The 19,232-nt window shown below is 36.6% G+C and overlaps 1 protein-coding gene across 1 annotated transcript in view; it reads left to right on the forward strand.

Moving 5' to 3' along the window:
- Nucleotides 1-572: 572 nt before the first annotated feature.
- The window catches only part of LOC141404371 (prostatic acid phosphatase-like), an 89,235-nt gene continuing 70,575 nt past the window's right edge, over nucleotides 573-19,232 (forward strand). Inside the window, exon 1 of the mRNA XM_073987927.1 lies at nucleotides 573-777. Coding sequence (XP_073844028.1) covers nucleotides 619-777 — 159 coding nt within the window. The 5' untranslated portion in view covers nucleotides 573-618. The remainder of the gene's footprint in view (nucleotides 778-19,232) is intronic.

A 19,232-nucleotide genomic window follows, 5' to 3' on the forward strand; every position in this document is an offset into this window, starting at 1 on the left:
TTCTTTTGTTTTTGATTTTTCTCATCTATAAACATTGTTGTTTCAGAATCCGCAAAAACTGTGCAGGTGTAAGCTCCTTTCATTTAACTATAAAAACGCTAAATGCCAATTAAATAGAAATGATAAACAAACAGTATCTAACTAATGAAAGAGAAAAAACGTTTATTTTAGCTTACTGACTTTGTTCTACACATAACAACTAGAGTGACTCTACGCCACAAAATAAATACAACATTTAAAATAAAATAACACTTTCACTATCTTCTCATATCTGATTTTGAATATACACGTCGACCGTATATTCAAAATATAAGCTAATCCATTTCATTTAATTATTTTGATTAGATGCTAAATACTAGCGCTATTTCACCTTTGCTTTGGAATTTAGTTTCAATAAAAAAATGCAAACCACTTTTTTTGTGTATTTATTTATGTTTAATTGTTATTCTATTTTATAACAAAAGAAACTATGTAAAATAACTTCCAGGTGCCTGCTTTTTAAAATGTTGTATTGTATGACAATTTGCGTTTGATTTTGTTATTGCTTTTTTCTTGTTGTTGACATAAATTGCAATTCAGTTTCGCCGGGGCTTTGAATGGCATAACAACACTTAAAAAATGTCAACGCTTTCAAATTGTTTTCGGTATTTTGCAAAGTTGCTGTTTTTATTGTTTATTATATGTAATTTAAGTGCAAATCAAGTTTATACTGTAAAAATTAATTTAAGTGGTCTAAGAGTCGACAATTCTAATTCAACCTTAAAACTAGTCCATGTGGTAAATAAACGAAAAATTAAATATTTATTTTATCAAATGCAACAGATCTCAGCTAATTGATCGTTTCGTATATAAAAAATGTTAAAAGAATCTATCCATCAAGCGTATCGGAAAACAAAAAAATACACCTATCCACCTTTGCTGATGATCTAGAAATTATTATTAAATTTATGTTGTTTTTTGTTATTGTTGACCTGTTGAAATATAATTTTGTTTGGTAATAGTTTGGTTGAAGGTCAACTGACGTTGACATTAGAAAGACAATAGTCCCTCTTCTTCCATAAATTCAGAACCCTGAGGATGATTGTCGAAGACAATTGACATATTGGAAATAAAACTTAAACCAACCAAATAAAAAACAGTCTTTTAATGACCTTCAGCCAAACTATTACCAAACATTATTAAATTTATATTTTATTACTAGCAGACCCCGGTCCGCGTTGCTGACCCGTCGTAGTGAGTTTAAATGACAAATTTGTATGGACTTTATGGTTGACAATTCAAAAATAGGCAGTTTCTACCTCACGTCTTCGGTCCATTGTCAAACCGAGGAGGATTTTAAATTTATCAACAGATTTTGTCTGTAACCTTTCTTTTCTCTTACGGACTGTCGGAATTTTTCGCCCATTGATGCTGTTTAGGATTTATTATCGTCCATGTCCCCTATCATTGTCCTAAAGCGATCTAATTATAAAATTTAAAAAAAATGGCTATGTCAGTTTATCCCGCTTATTGAGACTTATATATTTTAGTTGTTCATGGCTGATAGACCGTTGAACCTCACCATTTAAGGAAATTTGTAAATATATCGTTTTTATTGATCGGGGGAGAAACCACCGTTTTCTCGAAAATTAGTTTGCAAGGCGATGCACTCATAAGTTTAGCAAATATAGCGATTATAAAACAATAGTCTCCCGAAATTCGTCTACAAGTATATATCATTTTGGAGCACGGGAATTCCTGAACATTTTCTGAAAATTGCATGAAATTAGGTTCAGTAGTTTTGGAAAAATAATTGCCTCCCAAAATTTATGCTGAAACCGCTTGGCTTATACATATAGCGTTTAAAAGAAAGACGTGGGGAAGGTACCCCACCTCCTCCGGAATTCATAAAATATACATAACAAACATTGAGGTTTTGCTGAAAATTTGATGAAAATCGGGTCAGTAGTATTGGAGATATGAGATTTTAAAAAGCAGGAGTGGACGAAGTCCCCAAAGAAGTACTACATCCGTAAATTTTTAAACCGAAACATGCGTAAATTTTGCAAATATAGCGTTTTTTAAATATATCGCAAAGGGGAGATACCCCGCCCCTTCCTGAATACAATGAAATATGTAGCTTGTTTTCGGGGGCCATCCCTGTACATTCCCTGACAATTTTAGTTTTTGCAGAACTTTAAATTGAAATGAAAATTGAAACAAGTAAAAAAGTATCAGTCGGCTTTGCCGACAGCCCGTTAAGAGATATCGTGCATAGCATTTTAGTGAATTTGTTTTTAAATATTGGGGGAAGTATCGGAAGTTGTTGACCGGTATTGCAAAGGGGAGATACCCCGCCCCTTCCTGAATACAATGAAATATGTAGCTTGTTTTCGGGGGCCATCCCTGTACATTCCCTGACAATTTTAGTTTTTGCAGAACTTTAAATTGAAATGAAAATTGAAACAAGTAAAAAAGTATCAGTCGGCTTTGCCGACAGCCCGTTAAGAGATATCGTGCATAGCATTTTAGTGAATTTTTTTTTAAATATTGGGGGAAGTATCGGAAGTTGTTGACCGGTATTGCCTATCTCCGAACTGAAACTAAGTTTGGACAAAATATGACAAAGGCCAAAATTTTGACCAAATCGCTTGATCACTTCGTGTTCTCCAGCCACTACATATGGTGCCATAAACTTTTACTGTCGTAATGGAGGGAGCGAATGCAAGTTGCTTTATCAAAAATCGAAGTGATTCGAGAGCAGGTCTTAAAGCGAACTTATCCGAAGTTTTGTGTTGGAGGTACCCGAAGGAGTGGACAAATATAGTCCATATTCTAACCTGATCTATATCTGGAAGATTTATTAGAACGTATAAAGTATGGACCAAATCGGTCACTCCCTTCAAGAGTTATGGTGCGCACAATGTTTCCGAGCATTTTTGAACTTTTGTGGGGGAGGTACCTGAAGGAGTGGACCGATATGGCTTATCTTATCTTGTACAAAATATTACAAATTCCAAATTTTGGACCGAATCGGCAGATCCATTCGAGAGTTATACTGCGCTCCAAACACTACACACGGTGTTATAGGGTTTTTTGCACATTTCAGGCTATTTTCTCAGGAAGTTGGACATGCCCATATTAAAACTTGTACCGTCGTATGGAGGGCAGTGTTTACAAGTTGCTACAACAAAAATCGAAGAGATTCGAGAGCAGGTCCTAAACTGAACGTTTCCGAAATTTTGTGTTGGAGGTACACGAAGGAGTGGACCTGTTGAGTCAATATTGGAGCCTCAACTAAGTTTGATAGAAATTTCACGATGTGCAAAGTATGGACCAAAGCGGTTACTCCCTTCAAGAGTTATCGTGCGAACAAATTTTCCGAACATTTTTGAACTTTTGTGGGGGAGGTGCCGGAAGGAGTGGACCGATATAACCCATCTTCGAACTTAAACTAAGTTTGGACAAAATATTACGAAAGCCAAATTTTGGACCGAATCGGTTCATCCGTTCGAGAGTTATCGTGCGCTCCAGCCAGCCAGACAGACGGACGGACATGGCTAAATCAACTCCAAATTGTCTGAAACGGATTTCGTCCAAACATACTTGCCCGTATGAAAGAGTATATACCCTCGTTAGCATAAATGCTGAGGGTATAAAAAGTGGGCGCGGTAAAATTTTCTTTCTATAAAAACCTAAGTTGGGTTAGGACGGCATTTGATTTTTATTCATAAAGATATGATGTTTTCTAAATATGGTAAATGGAAGTACCCTGTCCCCTTCGAATTCAAGAAAATATGCATCCTATTTCCTATAGGGGAAGGACCCCGACCACTCCGAAGCTAAATTTGTAGCCTATTTTCACCGGGGGCCATCCCTGTATATTTCATGACAATTTCAGGAAAATCAGTTCATTAGTTCTTGTAGAAAAGATTAAAATTGAAAAAAGTGGGCGTGTTAAAATTTTCTTTGCATAAAAACCTATGTTGGGTTACGACGAACATTTCAAAAAAAGAATTAACCAAATCGGTCCAGCCTTTCTCAACTGATGCCATTACCAACGAACGACATTTGATTTTTATTTAAATAGATATAGCATTTTTAAATAAATATGGTATATCGCCTCCTCCGAACTTCAACAAAATATGTAACCTATTTTCACCGGGGGCCATCGCCAACATTCCTTGAAATTTCAGGAATATTAGCTCATTAGTTTATCCAAATAGGTCCATCTGTTCTCAACTGATACCATTACCAACAAACGACATTTGATTTTTATTTATATAGATTAAATTTATATTTTATATATATAGACATTTTCAGATATTCTATCCTGGAATTATAGCTAAAAATGTGATTTTTGGAGTGAATAGACGAAAGTGTTTTTACAGTGTTTAATTTAACTTGCTTTGGTGTCTGTTTAGTTCAAATCTAGTAACTCATTTTCCTCACAGTTGCATTTTTCCAATCGAACTAATACTTTGCACGCTTTTCAGGATTGGATGACAATACATGAATATGAAACCTAAACGAATATGGGTCCTTTTTTTCCTATGGCCCCCAAATAACAGTACCACACGATTTTTAGACCGAATTGGCTGTAATTTGGCATTTGGGGTTCACAATGGTATAGAAACATCACCGCCAAAAATTGCGGACATAGGTCTAGGGGTTGGTATAGCGCCGTATAGCGTCACCACCCGATTTCAGATATTTTGAGGATTTTACCTTAATTTTTAGCCCAAATTGGCTGTAATGTGGTTATGGGGTTCCGTTAAAGGTGGAAGGGGCAATGGGCAAGTTGAGAAATTTCGCAGAAGATTGTTCAGAAGTTCGGAGGGGTTGTTCGGAATAGTTAAAAAAATAAAAACAAAAAATAACTAAAAAAATAAGTTACAGTGTTCTCTTAGCCTCAATAAGTATATTCTTAATGATAGGATCTCTCAAATAAAACGCATTTTTTTTGCACATTCACGCACGACCACGGCGTTTTTCGCGAAGACACGATCTCGCACGAAAACTTTTTATAAAAGAAGAAATAATGGAATAGTTTTACATTTATTTATTCAAACAATATACATACAGCGAGCGTTAAAATAAAGCTTACACATCTCAAAAAATTTTTAATTACATTATTACACCGACATATGGATATTATAGATATAAGATATAAAATTACTTTTTAAAGTAATTTTTTTATTTTTCTAACAAAATAAAGGCATATTTTGGCCTTTTAACTCCGTTTTATAATGTTGGACCACGACCAATCCGGTAGAAAAAATGGTTTAATGGTTTTTTGCAAGGGATGTTTTGTTCTTGTATAAATGCACACAGAAAAAAAGCCTCTCTAACATATGTCCCAAACATATTTTGCAGCAAACATATATTTGTTTGCAAGCAGTCCCAAACGTAACATGTGTTTGGGTCCTACAAACAAATATATGTTGGGTGCAAGCAAATTATAGGTTTGGGTGCAAACAAATTATATGTTTCGGTGCAAACAAATTATATGTTTGGATGCAAACAAATACAAACTCTAAAGGCAAAAAAACAAACACATGCACCAGTGGGCGGTGACTGAGAGCAAGGGAGCGTAAATTTCAATGTAAAACAACGCAATCGCTGCATCTCGATACGTTTAACTATATTGATGTAGTTGTATAGCAGATATAGCTCGTGGTTCATACGACGTCGATATTCACCGTCAACGCAGATCGGTCCTTAGATCTTTCGAAGAATTTTTCTCTCAAACACGCCAAGCACTGCCTTATTTGCTTTCGCAAGTACCCAGGCTTCGGCACCATACATCAGCACGGGTAGTATCAGTGTTTTGTAAAGCGTTATTTTCGTTTGACGCGTTGTGGCTTTGTTTTTAAAATGCTTACTTAAGCCAAAGTAGCATCTGTTGGCCAATACAATTCTTCTTTTTATTTCACAACTGATGTCGTTTGTTGTGTTTACAGCGGTGCCGAGGTATAAGAAGTCTTTTACTACCTCAAAATTATAGGAACCAACTTCAACAGTTGGTCCGATCTCAATGGACGCATTGCGCGTCGACACCATCAGCTTGGTCTTCTCGCCGTTTACCGCCAGACCCACTTTAGCAGATTCTCCTTCGACCTTCATAAAGGTATCGGTTACTTCTTTTACTGATCGTCCCATGATGTCTATATCATCAGCATAAGCAAGTAACATGTGGCTGTTGGTGTAGATTGTGCCACTTCTTTTGACGTTTGCCTCCCGTATAACCTTTTCTAGCAGGATGTTGAAAAGACCACACGAAAAGCTGTATCCTTGCCTGGAACCTCTTTTGGTACAAAACTCTTCGGAGAGGTTCTTTCCTATTTTAACTGAAGATCTTTTGTCAGAGTCATTTTACAAAGCCGAATGAGCTTTGCGGGGATACCAAATTCAGACATTGCTTGGAATACCTTTGAACGTAGCGGGCTGTCGAAGGCTGCTTTATAATCGACAAAAAGGTGGTAGGTGTCGATCTGCATCTCTTGGGTCTTCTCCAGGATTTGACGCAGGGTAAATATCTGGTCAATGGTGGACTTGCCAGGTCTAAATCCGCATTGGTATGGTCCAATTATTTCGTTGACCATGGGCTTTAGTCGTTCGCACAATATGGAAAAATGTTCTTTCCATATCCTTAGCACCCTATCTCTATCAGTTTCCAGATTACCTTGCTGGTCTCTACAGGAGGATGTGGAACTGGCACACATCAGTGCCAAACATCAGTTTGATGTTTCACTCTTTGGTAAAATTTTCGGACTTCATTCTGTCTCCTGTACATCTTGATTTGTTCACACTCCCGCTTTTCCATCTCTCTCTCTTTTTCCTGCGGAAAAGACTTTTTTCCTCTCTCCTTTTCTCTAGATACCTCTCTCGTGCGCTACGCGTTGCTTCTGGTTGTAAAGCAATGGTGCACAAGAAGAGAATGCTATTTTGGGTTTTTGTATGGGAAAGAGAGTTGTAGTTAACTTTTTCGTAAAGACGCGTGCATGGCCCTATATGCAGCATTTTTCTCTTCGGTAGCAGCACGACACTCCTGATCATACCATGTATTCCTTGGTGGAGGTCTCTGGTATCCAAGTATCGATTTTGCGGCTGTTTGCATGGAGTGGGCAATACTTTGCCATTGCGCTGATATGTTATCGGGATGAGGAGTGCTTTGATTAAGCAGTTGGGCCAGTTGAGTGGAATATGCTGTGGCTATCTGTTGTGATTGCAGCTTACCGATATCCAACTTCCGTGTTGTGTCTGTTCGCACTTTGTTTGCTACGTTTAATCTGGTACGTACCTTTGCTGCAACATGGTAGTGGCCCGAGTCTATGTTTGCACCTCGGAACGATCGTACATCCAACACGCTTGATGCATGTCTTCCATCTATCACAGCGTGATCAATTTGCTTTCTTGTTCTTTGATCTGGCGACAGCCAGGTGCCCTTATGAATATCGAGATGCTTAAATCTGGTACTGCTAACTACCATGTTTCTTGCAGCTGCAAAGTCTATCAGCTTCATACCATTGTCAGATGTTTCACTGTGGAGACTGAATTTCCCGACTGTTGGGCCAAAGATATTCTCCTTTCCAATTTTGGCATTAAAATCGCCTAGAATGATTTTAATGTCATGGGCAGGGCAACGGTCATATGTTTCTTCTAAGCGCTCGTAAAATATATCTTTGGTCTGTTCGTCCTTTTCTTCAGTGGGAGCATGAGCGCAAATAAAGCTGATGTTGAAGAATATAGCTTTTATTCGAATTGCACAAGTCTTTCATTCACTGGGATGAAGCTGGATACTAGATGTTTTAGTCTCCGACTAACTACGAATCCGCAACCAAACTCATGCTTTACGTCATGGCAGCTATAATACAGTGCGTCACCTTTAGGTGTTGTTGTGACGCCTTTCCCAATCCATCGTATTTCCTGTATGGCAGTAATATCGGCCTTGTACTTTTTAAATACGTCTGCCAATGCGAAGACTGCACCTTCTCTATAAAGAGTGCGAACATTCCAGGTGTAGATTCGCAGATCATGGTCCTTAAAACGTTTGCGGGGTTCGTCAACATTAGAGGGGTTTGTTTTTCTTTTCTTTCGTTTTTTCATAGTAGGCTGTTTTTTCTAGGGGAGGGTTACTAACCCGACGCCCAAACCCAAGTTTTTAACGTTCTTATGGGTGAACGCGCGGCACATGTTAGCTCACTACCTTTAACCGGTGTTAAAGGCAGTTCCCCAGGTGACACCACGGGGAGGTCAGTGTCCACTTGAGATGAAAGAGGGACCAAGATAAATCCTGGGCTTTGCCATGTTAAAACCGGTCAGGACCGTTCCTTGGTATATTCCATCCCCTACGTCACCCACTGCCAAATTTCAGAATACCGAAAATCGACAGGTAACGTTCGATGGGGGTTATATCAAAACGAAGTCCTATGCCGACAAATATCAGGTGGAAAATTGTATACCCTCAACGAACACTATGTACCAATTCAGCCATTTCGGTGGGCTATTAAGGCCATAACATTCAAAATACAAAAAATCGGGAGGAACTGTTCTACGGAGTTATATGAAGGCGTGGGCCTATACCGACAAATTTCAGATGGTTCGTTTTATACACCCAACAACAACTAACTGCCAAATTTCAGCCCTTTCGGGGGGATACTGAGGCCAAAACCTTCAAAATTCTGAAAATCGGAAGGTACCGTTCTATGGGGGGTAAATGAAGACGTGGACCTATACCGACAAATTTCAGGTGGTATGTTTTATACCACCAATGAAATCAAAGTATCAAGTTTCAGCCATAAACTTGTATACCAAATTATAAAGTTCTATTTTTAAAATTGCGAGCTGTATCTTGATTTCAACTGACGGACGGACGGACAGACGGACATGTTTATATCGACTTAGAATTTTATGTTGATCAAGAATATATACCTAATAGGGTCTCCGGTGAATATTTCGATGTGTAACAAACGGAATGACAAATTTAATTATACTCTCCATACTATGATGTATGTATACTCTGCTTTGTAATAAAATCCACGCTTGCTGATTTAAGGCTTTTTTGCTATGTTAAACAACCCGAGTACACCAACTTTACATATTATACCATAATATTCATTCTCCTAGACATTTTCGCACATTCTAACCTGGAATTATAGCTAAAAATAATGTTGTTTTTTGGTGTGAATCGATCAAAAATGTTGATTTTATTATAAGGTCAATATTTCCCGGGTGATGGTGGAGATGGGTACCATTGCGGTGTTTTGGCCAGCATGCCCGCTTTGCACACTAAATGCCCATATTGAACTCCCAGGCTAGATGGCATTATATTTATTCAGCCCTGAAAAAACCCTCTGCCTAATGTAGGCTACATTTCCTGAGTTTTCCAGCCATACACTTCTCTTCTAGTGGTTTCGTTGAACACGACGTTATTAAGAGATCACATTGAAGAAATATGAATCGGGGTGCACATATTGATAGATAGGCGTCTACCTAGCCTCTTCGGGTATATTAGTGGGAAATATACATATGTGTTTCCTTTGGGATTATAGTGGACGGTACTTTTGGTGATTTATCTGCGTCAACGAAAGGTAGAATTTCATTCAAATAGGGGAAATTCAAGAATACCCTAAGTTTATCCTGAGAAATCCATGGAAATAGAAGTAGAAAATCATAAACGAAATTAGTCAGACACGTTGGTTCGGAATTCAATGTTTGATATAAATATAACTCTTGAAGGAAGTAACCGATTTGGTCCATACTTTGCACATCGTGAAGTTTCTACCAGACATAAAGGGTGTTTTTTTAAGCTAGATAGAACTTTAAATTGTAAAAAGTAACAAAAAAATTAAACTTTGATGAAACTTTTTTTTTTATTTGTTTCAGTATACTCTGACAAATCATCATGAATAGACTCACGCTTGAACAACGCTACGAAATTATCCAAATTTACTTTGAAAATCAGTCGTCGATTCGCTCTAGAGCAGTTGGCAATTGACCCGTTGTTTTATCGCAAAATTGTGTTCAGCGATGAGGCGCATTTTTGGCTTAACGGGTTTGTTAATAAGCAAAATTGCCGCATATGGAGTGAGACCAATCCCGCCCGAAAGCTGTAAAAATCCCTATGGCACTATGCGTACAACAGCTCTCGAAAAAATCAGCCGAGTCTGTCCAAAATTTTGCCTTCGTAATATTCAGTCCAAACTAAGTTTAAGTTTGAAGATTGGCACTATCGGTGCGCACCTTCCGGTACCTCCCCCACCGCAAAATTTAAATAATGGCACTATAATAGTACACGCTATATCTGCTGAATAGAGCAACCGTCCGAACTTTGAATCTCCTAATATTTTGTCCAAATGTAGTTTTCCTTCAGAAATCGGTCTTCTCTCTTCTCGGTTTAGTAGTATAGGATCTATTTGAAGAACCTTTGGAAAATTATACCGATGCTATTCTTGGTGGTCCTGCTTAAGCGATTTTTTGTTTTTCGTGGCCAAGTGGGCACAAAATCTATAAAAATAATGAATCACAAAATAAGATCCACTTCCAAAATGGACTATGTCGGTCCATTCCTTCAAGTACATCCTCCGCCACACTTTTGAGCTTCAAACCAAATATATTCTTTATCGGAAAATTTCGAAAAGGGCTACAAAATGCGTAGATTCGATATTTTCAATAGATGGACGTTTCAATTCACATAGGCTGAGGGCATATCTCTGTCGGCAAAGCCGATTGATACTTTTTTACTTGTTTGTTTTCCTCTTTGCTTGCTAGGTTGGTTAACTGTTACAGAAAAAAATGGCTGCTTGTGGAAAAAATCGCAACAACAACAACAATGAACGGAACACACGTGTTTGGCCGCATATCGCATACACATCACCAAAGCAATAACAAATTTTTCACCCTCCCGTGGTCGCTTCTACGTCTTCTATTGCACCATACACCAGCTCTTTATTATGAAATAAACGAGAGCCCTATTGTTACGCATCTTGACAAAAATCCACTCTCCATTTTATGTTTAATATACGAAATAAAATTGAGATATGTTACAAAATATATACATAATATGTTTGGATCCAAACATATATTTGTTTGCATCCAAACATATTCCTAACATATATTTTTCTGCGAGTATACATGAGCAGTAAGTCCCAAATTTCAGAATTATTGCACGGTGCATTTTAACTTACTTTTAATGAAAGCAGCTTACACCTGGGTAGTTTTTGTGGATTCTGAAGTAACAATGTTCATAGATGAGAAAAATCGAAAAACAAGAAAAAAAGTCTGGAGGGATTTTTAAATAAATAGCGGTCAAAAGTCACATTTTTAGGTTTTCAAGATTTTGCATGGAAAGCGCTAATCTTATGGAAATAAGATTAGAGAAAGTGTTGTAGCTGTAAAGATTATCTTCGACTTTTTTCCTAGGTTTTACAATTTTGGAGATATAGAAGTTCAAATTGATAAAACAGTGATCAAGAATATATATACTTTATAGGGTATCCGATGAATATTTCGATGTGTTACAAACGGAATGACAAATTTAATTATACCCTCCATACAGGGACGTAGCCAGGATTTCATTTCGGGGGGGGGGGGGGGGGGGCCCACCTGACCAAAATTTTTAAAGTTAATGTTAGCGAAAATTTATTATTTAGCAATGATTTAAACTTTATTTTATGCTTATTTTACTGATGAAAAATTTTCATTACTATTTTTTAATTAAAATGGCGTAAGATTTCTTGGCCAAATTCCCTTGTTTCAGGCTTCAATTTTCCACTCCAGAGTATGGTAACCAACTATCGTTATTTCCCTAAAGTTATTTTGGTGTCCAATGGTAGATCTTATCACAAAGAATTTCTGAAGGGCGATAGTGGTTTTCTTAATAAAAAAAATTTTCTGAGCAATAGTGAGTCTATCAATAATGAAATTCTAGCACCTAATCCGGGTATGTAAATGACGAATTCTATTGCCCAATCGTGCATGTAAATAGACTATTTTGGCGTCCAATCGTCGGATTTCTCTTATAGAAACTCTGGTTTCCGATCGTGGATCTTCTCATAAATTGATCAGGAACTAGGAAAACTCTGGCAACCAGTCTTGAATTCTTTTAAAATGAAATTCTAGCGTCCAATCCCAGATCAATACATGTATACATTCTTTTAGCAAAAATCCATGAACAAAATGTTTCCCAATCTACATTTTTTATACTTCAGCCTTTATCAGGGATGGAAAATTCAGTACAATAGTACTTTTTTGAGTACCATTTCACTATATAAAGTACCGAAGTACCCCCACGACCATTTCAGTACCATTTCAAATACCACAGGTTGAACAATTTTTGCTTTGTTCCAGAACCTGCAAGAATCTGCTATTTTTTTACTACGATAGCATTTTTTCCTTTATATTATCGGAAAAAATAGTAAAAATTAGTAGATTGTTGCAGTTCTGGAACAGAACATTTATGTGAAACTAAAAATGCAAAATTCACACTTTGCTTCTAAGCTTAAAATTGTTATATATGCAAAATGTATGTACCTTCATATTGGGAATATACCAAAATATAAACCTTTATTGATCATATTCTTCGTGGAGCTCTTCCACCCAGAAATACAAAGTAACAGTTAATAAAGTAGTCTAGTCATTTAAAAGACTTCACACCGACCGGTACGACTGGTATCGTAGTACCTTCCAATCTGAAAAGTTGGAAAACCTCTTCTATGGGCTACATTATTTCTGGCAACCTATCGATAGTCCGACTATCGCTTTGATTGCTGACGTAAAACAAAGTTAACATCGACCACCAAGACATGTTTTTGGGCTATCTGTTACGAATTATTAAAAAAAAAAACAAGTAAAAAGTCGTTAAGTTCGGCCGGCCGAACTTTTTATACCCTCCACCATAAAATAGTCTTAATTAAAATGGAATAATTATGGTCCTTTCACAATTTTAGGTGGAACAACTTTTCGACAATGGATAGACTCCTACTGCCTCCCACTATTGCTTAAATTACACTGTGAACACAAATGTTGGGGCAGAGATAATTCATTTTGGAGATGAAAGCCTTTGGTGTGTGTATAATAAAAACCCCGAAGGACAGATGCGCCCTGAGTCGAACTTCCGCATTATGGCGTGATGAAGTTTTAGCAAGAGACCGTGTAAGCCATCATGAATTAGCATTATATTTTTGTTTGTTGTTTTTTGTAGAGCACTTAAGCAACAGTGAACAAAGATATAACGTTAATTCCCGATGGCCCACAGGGTCTGTAGCAAAAATTTCATCACGCCATAACGCGGAAGTTCGACTCACGGCGGATCTGTCCTTCGGGGTTCATAATATACTCACCAAGGCCTTTCTTTCCCAAGAGGAATTTTCCGTGCCCCAGACTTTCATCTCCATTTTGTTGCACATTGTGATCTAATCTAATCTAAAAAAATGTGTTCAGCTAAAATTCTCAAAATACCGAAAATCGGGAGATACCGTTATATGGGGGCTATACCAAAACATGAACCTATGTTGACGATGTTTCTTTGGAGATGTTTTAAGACCACTGAGAACTTCAAATGGCAAATTACAGCTAGTTCGGTTAAAAATTGTAGCTAAAATTCTCAAAATACCGAAAATCGGGAGGCACCGTTATATGGGGGCTATACCAAAGCATGGACCTATGTTGGCGATGTTTGGTGGAGATATTTCATGACCACTGAGAACTCCAAATGGCAAATTACAGCTAGTTCGGTTAAAAATTGTAGCTAAAATTTCCAAAATACCGAAAATCGGGAGGTACCGATATATGGGGGCTACACCAAAACATGAACCTATGTTGACGATGTTTCGTGGAGATGTTTCATGAATACTGAGAACCTCAAATGCCAAATTGCAGATAGTTTGGTTGGAAATTGTGGCTAAAATTCTCAAAATACCGAAAATCGGGAGGTACCGTTATATGGGGACTATACCAAAACATGGACCTATGCCCATATCCTTTGGGATATAAGTTTGTTGATCACTAGGAACCCTAAGTGCCAAATTATAGCTAATTCGGTCTGCAAATGTGGCGAAGAACGTCAAAATGGCTCAAATCCGGAGGTACCGTTATATGGGGGCTATACCAAATAGTGGACCGATATAGCCCATCTTCGAACTTGACCTGCCTATGGAAAAAGACCCTCGGGTGCAAAATTTTAGCACTCTATCTCAATTATTGCGGACGCTAGAGTGATTACAACAGACGGACGGACAGACGGACATGGCTAGATCGTCCTAGAATTTTATCCTGATCAAGAATATATATACTTTATAGGGTCGCAAATGATTAGTTCGATGTGTTACAAACGGAATGACAAACTTAATACATCCTCCATACTATGGTGGAGGGTATAATAATTTGATTAGCGATCAAAACGAAAGTCGGACTATCGGACTGGCCTTTATGAAAGCATGCATCTATACCAGCGTCGCCCAAGACGCTGTGTGTATGTATAGGTGAAGAAAACAAGAACCACATGATGTTTATCGTTTGCTTTTATTCACAACACTGTACGTGAGAGAGAGAAGCAAATGCAAAAACAACTAAGTGGGCGCCCTCACTATACTTCTTTGCAAAGAAGCCCTTCTCTGATCTATACCCACAATTGTCTATAGGAATGTTTTATACCCATATCGAATAAAAAATAGTTATTTCGATGGGATAATGAGCATGTACCTTTAAAATGTCGAAAATCGGATGGTACAGTTTGGACGTGGACCACCACTGTCAAATTTCTGGTTGTGAGTTTTGTAACCCCAACGAAGACCACAGGCACAATTACCCAGGTAGTGGTATCACAGCTGTTCAATATAAAAAGTCAAATCCCTTTATAAAAAAATTATTTTTGTTGTAATTTCGACAACAACAAAGAAGATTTTGACATAGCATATTCAAAATTTTACGATACCACTACGTGGGTAATTGTGCCATGATGAAGACTAAATACCAAATTTCAACAATTTAGTATGATAATATGGATCACACCTTCAAAATATCGAAAATCGTCAGGAACCGGTAGTCTCCGACGAATATTTTGATGTGTTACAAACGGAAACAAAGTTAATTATATCCCCCAGGAAGGTATAAAAATATATCCGATTTTGCAACATACTTCAAATTTCATGTTGTTGTTTTTTTACTGAGAAAAAATTTTTAATTTAAAAAAGTACCTTTTCAATGAAAAAATTACCATTTTAGTACTTTTTAAAATTTTTAATTTTCCATCCCTGGCCTTTATTCAAAATAAATCTCATCGAAATAATGGTTTTAGCGCCAAAGTGTGTTTGGAAGAAATCTGTTTCAGAAAACTTGAAGTCGACTTAGCTATTTTCGTCCGTCTTGGTGGAGGACACGATGATTCTCCAACAGATCGGTCCAAAATTTGGCCTTCGTTTTATTTTGTCCAAATTTTAATCAACTTCGAAGATGGACCATATCAATCCATTCTTTCGGTAACCTTCCACAGAGTATTTCAAAAATGTTCAGAGATGTGCAGTTTAAGACCTCTCTCGACAATAAATAAGTGGATAAGTGTAAGCTGAAGACCTAAGTAGTCATGGCTTCACTTCCTTTTTGCTAATAATTTAGTTATAAGTAAAAATATGATACAAATAAATTAATATATAACAAGTTAAAAAGTATCAGTCCCTCAAAAGTATACCCTCAGCCTGTGTATATTGAAACCATTTTTTCCCAAAATACGTATGTATGTATTAAGGGGGTTTTAAAAATTTGGGCATTTAAACCGACAAAAATTTTGATTAGGATTAAAGATCAAAAGTTTTGCGGAGGAGATACTAAAAGGAATGGATCGACATTGACCGTTATGGTAGTGGATCTCCAGCCACAACATATGGTGCCATAGGGGGTTTTTACATTCTTCGGGATGTTTGCTCAAGAAGTATGGACTTGCCCCTAAAAAAAGTTTTACCATCGTAATTGAAGCAGCGAATACAAGTTGCTTCAACAAAAATCAAAGTGATTCGATATTAGGTCTTAAAGTGAACTTATCCGAAATTTTGTGTGGGAGGTACCGGATGGAGTGGACCAATATAGTCCATATTTGAACCTGATCTATATCTGGTAGATATATTAGGATGTGTAAAGTACAGACCAATTCGGCCACTCCCTTCAAGAGTTACCGTACGAACAATTTTTCCGAACATTTATGGGGGAGGTACCTGAAGGAGTGGACCGATGTAGCTCATCTTCGAACTTAAACTAAGTTTGGGCAAAATATTACGAAAGCCAAAATTTGAACCGAATCGGTTCATCCGTTCGAGAGTTATCGTGCGCTCCAGCCAGACAGACAGACGGACGGACATGGCTAGATCGACTCCAAATTGTCTGAAACACATTTCGTCCAAACATACTTGGGGTCTAAAACCATTATTTCGATGAGGCACATTTTCATCGTATCAAAGTGTATATACCCTCCTTAGCCTAAAGGCTGAGGGTATAAAAAGACCTCTCTGGAAACGCTTTCATTTTTTGCAACAAGTGTTCTCGGGGCCACTATTACTACAGTACAAGTTTTTCAGGGGCAATTCCATACTTTCAGAGAAAATGGCCCGAAAGCTGTAAAGAACACCTACGGCCGTCATGTGTAGTGACTGGTGCGCACGACAACTTTTGAACCTTATACTGCGGTACATCCTTCAAAAACCATCAAAATAGTTGTTAAATGCAGTTTAAGGTCTGTTCGAGGATCCTTATAAATGTTTACTGAAGGTATTCCTTGTGTTTAGAACGGTATTGTGTTTTTCGTGGGCAAGTCCATATTTCCTGAAAAAAAACTGAAAAATATTCTGTGACGAACTGAAATGACTGGTGGGAGCAAAATCTTTTAAAAGGAATGACTTCCAAAATAAAATCTACTTCCAAAATGAACTATGTCGGTCCGGTCCATTTCTTTAGGTACCTTCTCCGCAACACTTGTGATCAATGATATAATCCACATTTTGTCGCCAAGTTCATACGTCCGAAAATGGCTACACAATTCTGAAAATCTCCTAATACATAGCTTTGGGTTAAAGGATTTTGGTTGTGTGGCCCCTATTAGATCTGTCCATAGATGAAAATTTCAGTTCACACAGACTCAGGGTATATTCCTGTCCGCAAAGCCGACTGATTCTTGTTGAGATTTTGACGAAGAAGAGAATCTGTTTCCGATCAGTTTTTTTTTTTTTTTTTTTTGAATCGAACCACCGACCTTCTGCGTGCATACCATTGCACCACGGTTGCACCCGAAAAGTAGAACAAAACATAAAAGTACGACAGAAAAATCCTTTTTTGTACAATAGACATTTACTAATTTGTAACAAGAGACCAGTTTCTAATAATCTCAAGAAACGAGACTGCGGTGGAACAGAAGTTTTATCATAAAAAATGGTTGGTATAGTTTTTTTTTGCAAATTTGAAACATAATAGAGAATAAGGACCACAAGAATGTTTTTTCTAGATATTGTTTAAAAGCCAGTAAACATCTTGTTCTGAACTCAACAACACTTAGAGTCAGCCTAAAATTACTATTAAACGCTTAAACAACACATTAAAACTTACCAACAACTATGCAGACAATTTCTCAAAAAACCTAACTTCTTCATTATTTCATACTTTCAATAAGTAAACCAATGTAGTTGACCCAAATACTTTACATATTTCTTTAAAAATCTAAAACATTTTAAAATTTTACTGAAAAATTAAAAAAATGTGTAAGATAAGCTAATATCCTATGGGAACGCAAATCATTTCGGGGGGGCCCGGATTGGGTGTGGGTTTTTCTGTATTGAAACAAAAAACTCTTCCCTAATTGTATAATGACCCGAGATCAAGAATAGGCGTAATTGGTAAATTCATTTGAATGAGAATTCGTGAAATTGAAAGAAACTGATGGGTATCTGTGGGAAAACCCAATCCAATACCAATTTTTCCCACTAATAAATAAAAGTTGTTTCAAAAAAATAGTAAAACAAAAACTCTGATATTAAACCTGTCTATTTTGAAAAGTGTAATGATCACCATCACAAATAAAAACGTTCACCATGTCTTTTATTTTACAAGTATATTTTATTTATAAGTTATTTTTTATTTTACAACCGAACAAAATTAAGTTTTCATAATCCAATCTACGAAAACTAACCATAGTTGAACGCTACGCTTTATAGTTTTTTATATTAATTAATTATTAAATTAATTTATATTAATTAATCTTTTCGGGAGATGGACACTTCCACGCTTGCTTTTAAATCGTTGTATGCGAAAACGTTCAATTTTAAGAGATACTCGCCTTCGGGTGCTGGGAAAAAATTAAACATCTTCTCCTCCAGCACTAAGTCCTTAACAATAATTGCATCCTAACATGGAGATGAGAAATGCATTCCTTATGTGGTATTCTTAATCGTTTTTCAAAACTTATTTTTACTTACATAATACGGACAAGTATGATTCAAATTTGAATGGTATAAAAATATATCAAGTAACACTTTTATAACAGGATATCTTTTGCGATTGGCAAAGAAGGCACACACATCTTGAGTGATGTTGTAAAGAAAAGGACGATAGCCGTTTGCTCGTTTATACAATGCTAAGTTTATCTGTTTATAAATATAAAATGTTTATGTAGAGAATTCTTCATAATATGTAATTAATAGTTTCAAGAATACCGTAGAATTTGTTACGGGAGTTTTATATAAACCAACGCGAATATTCAATGCCACCACACCACGCCTTAAAACGTTTAGTTTATAAACTTCAAATCTAGAAAATGATACATCATGATCGTGACACTTGATGTTGGTAAATTTGAACGTAGATTTTCCATTGATGATATTTTGACAAAAAACTGCCCACACCATAATAATACAGTAAATATATACTTTTATATTCATGTTATAACTGGAATCCCAAGCGGTCAGTTATGGAATGACGTGTTTTCGCTTTGAATACTAAATAAAATTATTTTTTTTTTTGTAAAATTATAAATTATTTTACAATTAAGACCAAGAATGACGATAGGGTTAATGGGTTGAAAAATAAAATTAAAAATTAAATAAAAAAACAATAATTAGAAAAAAAATAAATTACAGTGTTTTATTTAAGAATGCAATAAAAACCAGAAAAAAAATTTTCTCTTAGCCTCATTATGTATATATTCTTCGTAATGATGGGATTTCTCAAATAAAACGCTTGCTTTTATTTGCCATTTAATTTTGTCACCATTTTTA

This window comes from Musca autumnalis, unplaced genomic scaffold (assembly GCF_047663935.1).
Source record: "Musca autumnalis isolate F117 unplaced genomic scaffold, ASM4766393v1 scaffold_4, whole genome shotgun sequence".
NCBI lineage: Eukaryota > Metazoa > Arthropoda > Insecta > Diptera > Muscidae > Musca > Musca autumnalis.